At 54.8% G+C, this 14,317-nt stretch overlaps 1 protein-coding gene across 2 annotated transcripts; it reads left to right on the top strand.

Annotated features, from left to right (window-relative positions):
• CD93 (CD93 molecule) lies at window positions 7,344-14,110 on the top strand. Of its 2 annotated transcripts, XM_003359917.5 has the most exons (2): window positions 7,344-9,708; window positions 9,844-14,110. In XM_003359917.5, the coding sequence occupies exons 1-2, from the start codon at window positions 7,793-7,795 to the stop codon at window positions 9,866-9,868; spliced, it is 1,941 nt and encodes a 646-aa protein (XP_003359965.2). In that variant the 5' UTR covers window positions 7,344-7,792; the 3' UTR covers window positions 9,869-14,110. The 2 variants fall into 2 exon arrangements, with proteins under 2 accessions (XP_003359965.2, NP_001302506.1); NM_001315577.1 differs by lacking the exon at window positions 9,844-14,110 and having other exon boundaries at window positions 7,793-9,712.

Genomic DNA, 14,317 nt, shown 5'->3' with positions numbered 1-14,317 from the left:
TGCCTGTTTTGAGGAAACCAGTGGAACGGCCCAGCTCTGGGTGTGGTGACGTCGCCCACGTGGTCCTGGACAGCTGAGGATGTGCTGTCCCCACGTGGGTCTAGGAAGGGCTCGTGTTGGGACCTGAAGCGCCTGGAGTCCCCCTCCTTTCTGCAGCCCACGTCCTTCCCACAGAAACAGGACAGAGGGCAGGTGCAGGGGCTGAGCCAGCTCGGGTGTGTCTGCCCACCATGCCCTCCAGGCACCTGCTGCACCCTTGGCATCTGCTGTCACTGGCCCTAAGGTGCAGGCTGTCTGTAGAGAAGAGCCAGTCCTCCCAGTGTTTCATTGTTGGCCCTGCCTGTGTCTGGGGGGGTCTGCTGGGAGCCCCCATCTCCACTTACTGCCTCCCTCCCTTGGCATGCATGGGAGGCTGACTCTTCCCCCAAAACAGCCCAGCTGGCAGACTCTTCTCTCTTCCAACATGGGGGCTGGGATGGGGAAGGGCAGTTTGGTCCCTAAAACTCTTGAGTGGAAATTTGATTTCACAAACTGATCAAAGGCCTGCAGACCCTCGAAGAACTTCCAAGTCCTTTGGATCAGCTCTTGTCCCACAGAGTAAAATCTCTAGACTCCAAAGTCTGGAAAGAATGCTTTTGGCTGCAAGTAACAGCCAAAGTCAAAAATTGCGCAAACAATTAAAATGCTAATAATTTCTTCTGCTATTCCCTGTACCTTTATTCCCTGTACAATAATTGGCTGTACAATATAGCCAAGAGTTCATGGGAACTTTAACTGAAGTATAATCTATAAAAATATTAAATCACTATGTTGTATACGTGAAATGAATATAATACTATCATCTATCCCCTGGGGTGGTGGCGCCCAGAGGCACTGGCAGGGCCACTGGTTCCCATGTCAAAGTGGGGCCAGTATCACCAGAGATTTTATTTTTCCAGAGAAGTCAGAAACCCAGATCTTTATATAAGATCTTATGCTTCTCATTTTTTTTATTTTTTATTTTAATTTTTTTGCTTTTTAGGGCCACACCTGCGGCATATGGAAGTTCCCAGGCTAGGGATCAAATTGGAGCTACAGCAGTTGGCCTACGCCACAGCTCACAGCAACACCCGATCTGAGGTGCCTCTGCGACCTACCCCACAGCTCTCGGCAACGTGGGATCCTTAACCCATTGAGTGAGGCCGGGGATTGAACCTGAATCCTCATGGATCCTAGTTGGGTGCATTAACCACTGAGCCAGGACGGGAGCTCCCCTTAAACATTGATAATTAATTCACATTTTTCCTAACACTATGGGTCTAATAAAAAATGTCAAGAGCTGGACCGAACTTGAGGCCCATGGTTCTCCTTCTTTGGTAAAGAGGCCAGTGTCTGGAAATTGATATAAGGCTTTGCTGACTGGGAGTGGTACCTCCCCACCCCGCCCCAGCATGGGAGACACCAGCATTGCCATGGAGGTTGAGGACCTGGATACTGTCCCCTAGAACTTGGGACCAGGTCACTTCCAACCCTTATCTTCCAAGAAGAACAAGAGAAGGGAGATCAGATGACCAAGGCCCTCAGAGGAAATTTCCAGGGATGTTTCCTGCCAGAGGAGCGGTCCCCTGGCCAGGCTGGAGAAAGGTAGGCATGGCCACTGTGATTCATCTCAGATGGAAATTAGACGTAATTCAGACTTTTATGGGAAACGAAATGGGAAGATGAAACAGCCACCGGTGAAATGAAATTATACAAATGGGCCCAGGCTCAGGCAGGTGAATCCAGGCTCAGCCGTGGTCACTGAATCTCCTGGAAACTGAGACGGGGCCCTTGGACACTCTGGGCCCTCTGTGCTTTGACTCGTGGCAATTTTAACAGGATCTGGTGCTGGTTTGGGGGTGCCAGTCCTGAAAATCCGGTCCAGGTAGGGATGCCCGACTAATAAGGACAATTCTCTTCTATTGTGCCCTGGCGGCAAATTCACGGTGCCACCTGCCCCCCCCCCAACTCTTCTGGGCATGTCACCTGGACAGCCACCTGCCTACGTTATAGGCCCTGCCCTGTCCTGCTCCCCCTTCCTCTCCTTACACCTGCCTCTCTTCCTGGGCAGTGCATGTGTGGAGGCAGATGTGAAACAGCTTGTAAAAAGGTGCATTTTTGTTATTTCAAGAAAAGGGATAGAAAAAAGCAAACAAGTTTATTTTCAGAATGATGCATTGAGCTCAATTCGGCCAGCCTGTTCTTCATGGGCCGTCAAAGCAGGAGCACCTTTCCTCTGTTTGCTCAGCAAACGCTCGGAAAGGGGGCGGCCTCAGGCTGCTGGCCTGCAGCATCTGGCTTGGCTCCTCTGTGGTCCAGCCTCCCCTGCCCTCCCCGCCCCTTGCTGTGTGAAAGGGGTCAAGAGTCACACAGGGCATTCGTGGATGGAGAATTAAGAGCCTGGACCAGGCGTGAGAGGAGGATTCACAGGGTACCTTTATCTGGAACCGGGGCCTCTGACCTCTAATAACCTCACCTTTCAGGATGACTCCAAGCTGCTGTGGAGCCGCAGAGGCCAGATTCTAGGGCAGCCTCAGGGCATTCAGGGAGCTCCATAACCGGCCCCCTGCAGAGTGGACATCCCAGACCTTGACCCATGGGTCTCAAGGCTCTGCTGCCTGCAGGCCAGCTCCCAGCTCACCACTAGGGGAGACAGGCCGGCTCTGACTGGGGCTGTACCTGTGGGCCAGGTGACCCCTCTCTGTTCTAAAAGCCAGGGGTGTGTGAGCCTCCTGATGGCTCCGTGTGCACCTGCTGGCCTCCTCTGGGTCCCTTGCAGCGAGCAGGCTGGGCCTGTGAACGTGTAAGCACCCAGGGCGACCAGGTGGAGCGCAGGCTGGACACCCACAGCTTGTGTCCCCAATGAAAGAGATGGATTGGCATAAAGACACGTCCCCAAAGGCTCCCTAGAGAATAAGTAGGGCAGAAATGATAACGCATCATAAGAATGGTTCCATAGTAAATGTGGAACTGAGTAATAATGACGCACTTACTGCTCCCAGCGCTGTGACCTCATCATTTCATCCCATCGCCTCGGGATGAGGGGTGGGCACCATTTTCATCCTGGGAAATTGCTGCCCAGAGAGGAAAGACACTTGCCTGATGTTGCTGGGCTTGTCAGTGTCCCTTTTGGACTATCGGTCCCAGCTGCAGAGGTGGGAATGCTTACTCCGATTTGCTCAAGTCTGGGGGTGCTGGCAGAGGCCACGCAAGGCCGAGGCAGCGGTGCAGGCCTGGCAGACGGGGCCAGGTTTCCATCGTGCTCCTGGGGACCCTTTGCAGCCCAGGGCAGCCCACCCTGGCTGCGGACCTGGATGCCCCCGGTCGGTTCCAATGCATCCTTGAGCCATCTGCCTCTCCAGACCTGGTCTACATACCTCGGGAATCTCTGAAATTCCCGGGTCAGCTTCTAGAAGGTAATGAGTTCACCCTGTGTGACCTCTTTTCTATTAACCATTGTGTAACTGTGTTTCATGGAGAATTGAGTCTCGGTTGTGAGGCAAAGAGATCATTTTTATTTCTATAAAATGAGATTGTCTACACAGAGCTAAACCGTATGACCACTTACTGGAACCACTGAGGACGCTGAAAATGCCAAACGGATCCTGCCAATTGCCAGGCATGAACAGGACTGACACTTTCCTGTCCTGTCACCTGAGCCAGCCTGGAGATGCAGTCTGCCAAGAGCTCCGTTCCTCTCTGTGATTTCTCTCTTTCCAAATGCAGATGAGCGGTATTGCTGGTCAGAGCCAGATCCAGATCCAGGAGGTGAGCCCAAGTGAGCCTTGAAAAAGACATTCAGCCCAGTCAAGTTTTTGTAAATACTGTGCATGATAAATTATGTGCAAAGGCTATTTACGAACCGTGGAAAAGCAATAACGCTCGACAAGAATGTTTACCCAGACAAGGAGCCAAACAAAGCTCCCGGGGGCGGGGCTGGGGGGTCTTTGAAAAAGAAAAGCTGCCAGTCTGCAGCCAGGGTAACAGAGTTTCCTTCCTGCTCAGGGCTGCCCCGTGGGGAGGTGGGGAGGTGGGGAGGCGGGGCCAGGTGGAGGTGTGGGCACTACCTTTTCCCTGCTTCACTGCATAAGAACAGCATCTGAGTCTGCAAATGTCTGCTGCCGCTCAGCTTCTTTCATCAGATCCCCCCCAGGGCCTGATGGCCTCAGGATTCCTGTCCCTATGCTCCCCCGCGACCCTTTGATGGACCAGGACCCCAAGCCTTCTGGAGGTGCAGAACTTGGGTCCCAGCCCAAAGCCAGCCAGTGGCTAAACTGAGGCTCCAATTCCAATTGCTGGAGGCAGAGTTCGGGTGGGCTCAGCTGGTCAGGTGAGCCCGCTGAACCCTCACAGAGCCCCAGGAGGTGCGGGGGACCGCCATGGACTGTTGTGCGTGAACAGAGAGGTCTGCAGCAGGTCTAAGGTCACACAGCCTGAGAGCGGCTGAGTAGGATTTGAACCCGGGGCAGACGTGTTCTATCCCTTTGATGCAGAACAGCTGGAAAGGCAAAAGCCACCTCAGGGATTAGGTCCTTGAGTGGCTTTGGCCACAAGGAACACCGTACCTGGGTGGGTCAGTGCAACAGCCCACACAGAAGCACAGTGAAGTTACCTTCATTCTTTATTTCTTCTTTAGTTTTTTATTAAATTTTTGTTGTTGTTGTTGTTTTGCTTTTTTAGGGTGGCAGCCACGGCCTATGGAGGTTCTCAGGCTAGGGGTTGAATTGGAACAAGAGGTGCTGGCCTACACCACAGCAATTCGGGATCCCAACCGAGTCTGCAACCCATACCACAGCTCACGGCAATGCCAGATCCTCAACCCACTGAGTGAAGCCAGGGATCGAACACCCATCCTCATGGATACTAGTCAGATTTGTTTCTGCTGCGCCACAAAGGGAACCCCTCAAAAAAATATTTTTCAGTCACTTTACTCTGACACAAAAAGGAAAGACACAGCTTCATCTATGTCTGAACCTGCAGGTGACTGCCGAATGCCCACTCCCACTGCACGGCGGGAGGGACCCCTCCTCAAGGCTGGCCCTTCAGCGCTTCCCCTTGGATTTCAGAAAAAAGCCCCCAGTCGACACTGCCTGGGCTCCCAGGCTCCTCCTTCCACAGGCTCCAGTCTGATTGTCCTTCCTCTGCTCCCTTAAGAAGGTCACGACCTGCCCACCGCAGGGCCTTGGGACCTGCTGTTCTCCATGTGGACATCTCTTCCCTTCTTAGTTACTCCTCCTTTGGATTCCAGCTTCATTGCCATTCTTCCCGGCTGCCCACCCCCATCAGGCCAGGACCTCTTCTGACACCTTGAGCCACTTGTCACAGCTGTTTCAACATGGTCAAATCTGTTCATGCTAAGAGATTTCAAGGGTCAGCAAGGCAGGAGTTTTCTCCTAGAATCCTAGTGCTGGAGTTCCCGTCGTGGCGCAGTGATTAACGAATCCAACTAGGAACCATAAGGTTGCGGGTTCGGTCCCTGCCCTTGCTCAGTGGGTTAACGATCTGGCATTGCCGTGAGCTGTGATGTAGGTTGCAGACGCGGCTCGGATCCCGAGTTGTTGTGGCTCTGGTGTAGGCCGGTGGCTACAGCTCCAATTAGACCCCTAGCCTGGGAATCTCCATATGCTGCGGGAGCGGCCCAAGAAATAGCAAAAAGACAAAAAAAAAAAAAAAAAAAAAAAAAGAATCCTAGTGCTGAGCCCAACACATCAAGAATCCTTAATCAGCATTGGTTGGATGGCTGGATGTCAAGATGGATGGATGGATGGGTGAGTGGGTGGTTGGGTGGACTGATGGATGGGCAGGTGGGTGGGTGGATAGATGGATGGGTGAGTGTGATAGGAGGATGGATGGGTGTATTGATGGGTAGATGGATAGAAGGATGGATGGATGATGGCTGGCTGGCTGACTGGCTCTCCATGGGCACTAAAGAGCACAGGAAAAAATCTATAGGGTCTAAAAAAAGCATCTCTCAGAGTTCCCATTTTGGCTCAGCGGTTAGAGAATATGACTAGCATCCATGAAGATGCAGGTACGATCCTTGGCCTTACTCGGTGGGTTAAGGATCTGGTGCTGCTGTGAGCTGTGGTGTAGGTTGCAGGCATGGCTCTGATCCTGCATTGCTGTGGCTGTGGCCTAGGCCAGCAGCTGTAGCTCCAATTCGACCCCTTGCCTGGGAATCTCCATATATGCTGCAGATGTGGCCCTAAAAAGACCAAAAAAAAAAAAAAAAAGAAAAAAAACAAAAGCATCTCTGGACTCTTACAAATATCTGATTAACATAAAAGAGAGATAAGGGGCACCCTCTGAGGGGCCTCCAACCCTAGAAAGGGTACTTAATCTCTGGTAGGGGCTGAAAGCCAGTGCGTTCCCAGCCCCCACAACACCCTAACTCAAATTTCTGGGGAGATCCCATGCTGCTGAGGCTGTGGCTTCAGCTGCAGCCCCTTGGCAGTTCCTGAAACTCGGCCTGAGTGCTCCCTCTGGGCCCCGGGTCCTCACCTGCGGCAGAGCGCCGAGGGGAGGGAAGCAGAGAAGGCGTGCCTAGCCCCTCCCCTGGCCTGGCAGGGCACACTCGGAGTGGGGTCCACAGTCTACAGGGGTGTCCCAGGGACACTGCTCATTCAGTGTCACCCTGGGGCTGGCCCCTTCCTTATCTCCGTCTCACTTTCCCTCCCAAATAAACTGCTTGTCCCAAACCTTGTCTTGGGGTCTACTTCTCAGGGACCCCAACCAGTGACAGCCCGGATGGGCAGAGCACATCTGCCATCGCAGGAAAGCATCCTTTGTGTCAAGAGCCTATGACGAGTCGCTGTGCAGAAGGAGGTCAGTGCCTTGGTCAGAAGGAAGGGGATTCTGGGCCCAGATCTCCCGCCCTTCCCATAACCCCAAGCTGACGGAAAACAGGCCTGCAAGCCCAGGGTCACGAGGCCAGAAACATTCTCATTTTTCCTTTCTGGTGCTGTTTTGTGAGGCTGCCACTTCCTAACACAGTATTTGCACTACGAAACCCTGAAAACTGCCAAATTTCACCCAATTTGGTTTAATGTTCTCGAGGAGTTGGCATTGTGTTAGAAAGTCAGACATTCCCACGGCCCAGTTCCTATTTAAAAATTGCCTATCTATTTAAAGTTCACGATGGGAGGAATAAGAGAAAAAAGACTGGCAAAGCCAAAGAGAACATGACAGCGGCAAAGGGAAGTCCAGTTTGCTTCTAAAAAAGGCTGAAAATTATAACCATCCATGGCTTCATGTCTCAAGTCCGAGGATTTTTTTTTCTCTCTTCTGGTAGTTTGCAAACCAAAGTGGAATTTTATTATGGGTTACAAAGTGAGCTTTCTCAAGTTCCAAGCCCCCAAAATCCCCACTCTTTCTGCAGCGTGCCCTTGTGCGGATGAGAAAGAGGACGGACCCCAAATAAAGCAGCCGGTGTCTCCGAGCTGCAAACAAACGTCTCCCCCCACGCCCTGCGTTTCCTTAGCTGGGACCCAGCGACGTTGCCTGGCTCCTTTTATGAACAACAAAACCGTGATGAAGGCAACAGGAGTCAGAAGCTATTCAGCACAGGAAGCCCCCGTATCCGGTGAGGGATAAGAAGCGAGCAGCACAGGATGCGCCTTGGGTCAGGGGGCCGCAGAGAGCCCTCAGCCTTTGTGTCCTTCTCTGTGACGGAGCGTCCACATCTGAGCCCTCGGCTCTCCTCCGAGTTCAGCCCCGGCTCCTGCCATCACGGACCGGCTGCCAGCTTCCCGCCCAGGGAGACACGGAGGCCGCAATGACTACCTCCCCCGGATTGCTGCTGCTGCTGCTGCTGCTGTTGGTCCAGCCCCGGGAGGGGGCCACCAGCCAGGAGGCCGTGGTCTGTGTGGGGACTGCCTGCTACTCGGCCCACTGGGGCAAGCTGAGTGCAGATGAAGCCCAGCTCCACTGCGACAAGAAGGGGGGCAACCTGGCCACGCTCAAGAGCGAGGAGGAGGCCCGGCACGTCCAGGGCACCCTGGCCCAGCTATTGCAGCCTGGGGCGCCCCTGGCAGAGCGCATGGGCCGGTTCTGGATTGGGCTCCAGCGAGACAAGGGCAAGTGCTTGGACAGTGACCTGCCGCTGAAGGGCTTCCGCTGGGTGGATGGCGTGGAGGATACGCCATACACCAACTGGCACAAGGAGGCCAAGAACTCCTGCATCTCGAAGCGCTGCGTGTCCCTGCTGTTGGACCTGTCCACGCCCGCCCTGGCCAGCCGCCTCTCCAAGTGGGCCGAGGGCCCGTGCGGGAGCTCCCGATCTCCCGGAAACAGCGTCGAGGGCTTTGTGTGCAAGTTCAGCTTCAAAGGCATGTGCCGGCCGCTGGCCCTGGGGGGCCCGGGCCAGGTGACCTACACCACCCCCTTCCAGGCCACCAGCTCCACCCTGCAGGCTGTGCCCTTCGGCTCCATGGCCCACGTCGCCTGTGGGGACAGGGACGAGAGTCAGCAGCCTTACTTCCTATGCAAGGAGAAGGCCCCCAATGTGTTCGAGTGGAACAGCTCAGGGCCCCTCTGCATCAGCCCCAAGCTTGGCTGCGACTTCAACAATGGGGGCTGTGAGCAGGACTGCTTTGAAGGGGGGGACGGCTCTTTCCGCTGTGGCTGCCGGCCGGGGTACCGGCTCCTGGACGACCTGGTCTCCTGTGCCTCCCGGAACCCTTGCAGCTCCAGCCCTTGTAGAGGGGGGGCCACGTGTGTCCCTGTGCAGCTCGGGAAGGACTTCAGGTGCCACTGCCCTCCAGGCTACCAGCTGGACTTGACTGGGCGGGACTGTGTGGACGTGGACGAGTGTCAGGATGCTCCCTGCACCCAGGAGTGTGTCAACACGCCGGGGAGTTTCCGCTGCGAGTGCTGGGTGGGCTACGAGCCCGGCGGCCCTGGAGAGGGGGCCTGCCAGGATGTGGACGAGTGTGCCCCCGGCCGCTCGCCCTGCGCCCAGGGCTGCACCAACACCATCGGCTCCTTCTCCTGCTCCTGTGAGGACGGCTACATCCTGGCCGGGGAGGAAGGCACCCAGTGCCTGGACTTGGACGAGTGTGAGGGCCAGGGGGCCAGGCGCTGTGGCGGCTTATGTTTAAACACGGAGGGGTCCTTCCGCTGTGGCTGCCTCCCAGGCTGGGAGCTGGCCCCCGACGGGGTCTCCTGCACCGGGGGCCCCACGTCGCCAGCACCGTCAGCCGGAACCCCCCAAGTACAGGACACAGGAGATGGAGAAGGGGAGCATGTGTCTTCTGCCACAGCATCGAGTCCCACTGGGGACCCTGAAGGCACCTCCGAAACCACATGGGTGGTGCCCACAACCGGGAGATCGTCTCTCCCCCGACATGTCCGCACCTCCCTTGCTCCACCCGAGATGCTGGTCCCCAGTGGGACCCGTAGTGTCTGGTCCCCAGTGGGACCCCTGGCCACGCCTGGCCAAAGAGAGTCTACCGGTGATGATTTCACAGCCAAACACAGTGACAGTGGCACGGACGGGCAGAAGCTGCTGCTGTTCTACATCCTGGGCACCGTGGTAGCCATCCTGCTCTTGCTGGCTCTGGCTCTAGGGCTGCTGGTCTATCGAAAGCGCAGAGCCAAGAGGGAGGAGAAGGAGAAGCCAAAGAATGCGGCAGACAGCTATGCCTGGGTTCCAGAGCGAGCGGAGAGCAGGGCAGCGGAGAACCCCTACAGGTAAAGGAAGTGGTCACGGGGGGCGGGCAGTGACCATGGCAGGCGTGGGCAAGGGTCTCTCCCACCCCGCATGTCTGGGGTCCAGACTGCATGGCTGGGCAGCAGCTTCCAATAGCCCCACTTTGTTCCCCACAGTCCAACGCCGGGGACAGACTGCTGACCAGGAGGGCCTGGAACACCAGCTGCGACCACCGTCCTCAGAGCTCAGCCATTGGAAGCAGGACCCCGCCCTCCCAGAACACTGGACTGGAATCTTAGCACAGAATTGTAACCCTTCTCTTTCATGGCCTGGCAACTTGGGGTGTGCAGGTAGCCCGCATGGTTTTGGGGGGTGGGTGTCCCAGAGTGGATGTGGGGTAGGCATCGGTTCAAGAATTTCATGCATGTTAGCAACCCCCCCCCCATTAAAATTCGCCTGATTCTGGATCGGGTGTCATAAGTCAGGTGCTAAGGGCTTCTCTGCCCACATAAACCAGAGCCGGTGCCTGCGTGAGCTGAGACTGACGGACTGGCTCCTCCTGCTGTGACGGAGGCAGAGTCCATGAGCTCATTACTGAGCTGATTACAGGAGAAGCTCCGCTTCTTCAGAGGGGACGGGTCTGGGGCTGGACGTTCCTTTCCATTCATGCGTCTGCACCCCGAGGAGAGCTGGGTGCCACCCAGACCTTCTGGAGTAAGCAGAAGTGCACTGGGCTGCTTAGGTGGTGGGGGCAGGACCTTTAGAAATTGCATCTTCTAGCTTTTCGGGTTCTGATCGTCTTCTGTTCATCTGGCAGTGGAGTCTGAACAACATGGGGGAAATAGCAAGAAGTGAGTTACCCATGGTTTTGGAAACTAGAGAGGGGGGCAGGGTTTGTTTCATAACTACTTGAATCAATTCGTCTAAATAAATGTGCTGAAGAGACCACATGCTTGATGAGATGGACCCTCAAGAGGACAGAAGCCAGGGGGCCCCACGACCCTGGAGCTGCTCTGCCTTTCCCGCATGTGGGGTGCCCCATCTTTCTGAAGGAGGTGTGGGGGGGATGAGGGGCTGTCGTCATCAGCGTTTAGCAGCGTTCGTGGTGGCTGCTGCCTCCTAGAGCTGGTCCTGGCTTGCAGCTATAATGTGGTCAAATCAGATGAGTCCTATGGGGGCTGCCCATGGCACAGGTGTCTTCTGATACAGGTGTCCCCAGCATAGGGGTCCCCTGGCGCAGGTGTCCCCTGGCTCTCCTCCTTAAGAAAAAGGGCAGGAGTGGAGGGAGGAGGAAGGAGAGAATAATCAAACCTGTGCCACAGCAGACGGCAGACGCTGCTCAGGGTCATGTTCATTAATAGCCTCCTTCTCAAGGGCTTGCTGCAAAGATTGCTGGCAGCTAAAACTTGTGGTCACTGGCTCTCCGCCCCTGCTGCTTCTGCCTGGGTCCAGGAAAGCAGCCAGCGACTCAGGGGCCCTGGGGGTTTCTACTGCCCCCGTGCAGGACACACAGAGGGACGGTTTCCTTCCTGGGATCCAGACTCTGCCTCTCAGGACAGGTGCGCCTTGTTGTTTCTGGTTCTGCCTTAGAAACGTACCTGCCCGGGAGCTCGGCACCCAAGGTGCGCTTGCCTTCAGAGCCAAGTCGATACCCTAGCAGATTTTCTAAAAAAGAAAATAGAAAACTGGAGGCCCTGTGGGAGGGGAAGAAAGACTGTGGAGGCCTGATGGCCCAGCAGGGGGTTTGGAATGGCTGCATTTTATTTATTTCTTTATTTTTTGCTTTTTAGGGCCACACCCCCCGCATGTATAAGTTCCCAGGCTAGGGGTCGAATTGGAGCTACAGCTCCTGTCCGATGCCACAGCCACGGCAACGTGGGATTCGAGCCGCACCTGTGACCTACACTACAGATCACGGCAACACGGGATCCTTAACTCACTGAGTGAGGCTGGGGATTGAACCTGTATCCTCACGAATACTAGTTGGATTCGTTTCCGCTGAGCCATAACAGGAACTCCTGGAATGTCTGCATTTTAATCTCACTTCCTACTTACCACTCAGAGCACTGGGGGTGGGGGCTGGGCCCACCTGCCCTGGGCCCAGCAGGGCTGTGCGGGCCTGACCATTAGCCATCTGTGGTGGTGTGTGCTGCTGACTGGTATTGGCAAATGACGGGAAATTCTCCTCTCTAGGCTTTATGGCCCTTGCCCTTGTCACTTGGGGCGAGGGAGACACTGCTGGCCCAGCTCCCCTCCCCCAGCCCTTGTGGTCCAGCGGCCTTGACTGGCCAAGTTCACTGACATGCCCTTAACTTCAGGGTTGGATTTCTTCCATAGCCCGGCCTCTCTGTAGTCTCTGTGTTTGAATTCTTCTCTGGGTGGGAATGCGCAGCCGTGCCTGGGCCCCCCAGCACCCACGAGGGGAGAAATGGTGGATAAATAACCATTTTTCCAAACCCCCTCCTTCAGAGTTGGCCCCTCTGCAGGTGGGGGTGGGGTCCACTGCCTCATGGCTGCTGCCCAGTAGAGCCAAGATCCCTAAACTGGGCAACAGCAGGCAGTGAGTCTGATGGAAAACACTGGCCTCAAACAGAGGCTCTAGTCTCCCATCTGCCACACTGTCATTTAGTCTGCGCTACGTGCATCTTTGTTGGGGGGAAACTCGGGAACCACAGCAGTAGGCAGATGCCCACCAGCTGTATGGTCACGTGACCAACTAGCTTCTCCCAGACCCCCAGGGTGCCCGGCTGTGACAGCCAGAGAAATGGACAGACAGAGTATGGGGAGAGGGGGCTCTGTCATGCAGGGTCCTCCAGCCGGGACCTTGGGCTGGGCGGGGGCTGACCAGGTGCTGTCCTGTCCCTGACCTCTCAAGTGGCAGAACAAGCCGGGTGCTGGGGTTCAGGAGAGGCTCCCTTTGGCAACAGGTTCAATGGCAATTGGGACTTTGGTCCAAATAGAATTCCCATCATTCAATAATTCTGTATTCAGGACACACTCCCCACCTGCAGGGGAACGGCTCCCAGGGAAAGCTGAGTTTAGATAGCCAAGGGGATGCTGCTCTGAAGTCGCCTTGGGTGTGGAGGACCTGGCGAGAGCCCTCCCAGATGAGCCTAGGGCTGCTCCCAGAGCGGCCTCGAGGCAGAAGCGGCCGTACTGTTGTCCCTTTCAGTGGGTGCCACGTTCCCAGCAGCACTGAGTGGGTGGATTCGCAGATTCTGGCCAGAGGCCAGGAGGGGTACAGGCCTCACTAAGGGTCCCTCAGTGATACACTAGCAGCCGAAGAGTTCATCCTTGCCTCTTCCCATGATTCGGCAAAGAAGGGGCATCAAAGACTAACCACACATGTGGGCTTGTGTACACGGTGGGGGAGGGCTGCTCTGGGAGTGAGTCGCAGATACTCGGAGTGAGTGGCCACATCTTTTACCTTCTGATCAGGAGGCCCTGTTTGAGCACATTGCGTGGGGCCTGGATTCAACCCCTGAACAACCTCTGAAGGATGGAGATTTGATCATTAGCTACTTTCATTCCAATGCTCTTTCCCATATATATTTCCATGGAAACTAAGAGAATAGAGATGAGATGTGACTCCCCCCCCCCAAGGTACTACATTCAAAATAACACAGAGGTTTTTTTTTTTTTTAAAGGCAAATATAGGAAAGCCTTTTCCTATTATTCTTCTTCTTAGCTTCTCCATTGTCTAAAACAGGAAAACAGGAAAGCATGGCTTTCTAGCAGCTGCAAAATGGTGTAATGTCCCCTTTATATTTCCATGGCTTACACAATAGGGCTAGCATGGGAATCTGAGATAGGATCCCTGAAAACATCTGTCCCTCTCTGGCCATAAAACCCACTGCTCAAATCCGTGTCAAGCAAAAAAAAAAAAAAAAAAGATGATGATAATTACAACTCTCCACGTGCTCGACAATTGAGTGCCTTCTTCCAGTTTCCTGGGACTAATACTCTCTGAGGCGCTCTGTCAAAAATGAAGTGTGTTGTGTCTGTTCTTGGAGATAAAGCCCATCTGTTTTAGGAAGAGACTCTATGAATTCCTTTCCTGCCTTGTTCCTCTTATCTGCAGTGTGGCCAGCATTTCCTTTCAGCAGGTTTTGTGTACTGTCCCCTGGCGGGAGCCCTTTGTACATATGGACCTAAGCTCAGATACGATCTTGGATAAGGCCTTGCTGGGAGATACTGCTTGCGGTGGTGAAGGACAGCAAGCCCTCCCTGGACGCTAAGAAGACGTACATCTCTTCGAGTGCGTGTTTGAAGTTTGAGCCCTGGTGCTGGGATCTCAGGCTTTCTAGGCAGGGTCATTTCAGGCTGGATGCTGTGCTGCCCTCAGGCCTCTGGGAGGTTGAGTGGTGCCTCTGTTGGCCTCGGAAATGAGTTGTCATCCTCTGTGCTTGGTCATGCACCTGCCGTAATAAACTCTGAAATACACAGCTGTCGACGTGTTTTAATGTGTTTCCTTACAGCTCAGAATACACAGCAGAGCTTACATTTGAATGTGCCTCTGTCCCTTTTCCCTTTTATTTCTGTAACTTGAGGCCCAGTTTCCGCATCTTCACCTGCTAGAGGTGAAACTGGTCTCAGGGCACCTGGGCGAGTGGGAGGATCTGACCTTGAGACATGAACACACAGAGGGAC

This window comes from Sus scrofa, chromosome 17 (assembly GCF_000003025.6).
Source record: "Sus scrofa isolate TJ Tabasco breed Duroc chromosome 17, Sscrofa11.1, whole genome shotgun sequence".
Taxonomy (NCBI): Eukaryota; Metazoa; Chordata; class Mammalia; order Artiodactyla; family Suidae; genus Sus; species Sus scrofa.
Note: the sequence above shows the minus strand (reverse complement) of the source record. Positions and strands in the feature narration are given on the sequence as shown.

Coding starts and splice junctions, on each gene's coding strand:
- CD93 (XM_003359917.5), top strand. CDS start 7,793: ATGACTACCTCCCCCGGATTGCTGCTGCTGCTGCTGCTGCTGTTGGTC. Junction 9,709..9,843: donor GCAGCGGAGAACCCCTACAG/GTAAAGGAAGTG, acceptor TGTTCCCCACAG/TCCAACGCCGGGGACAGACT.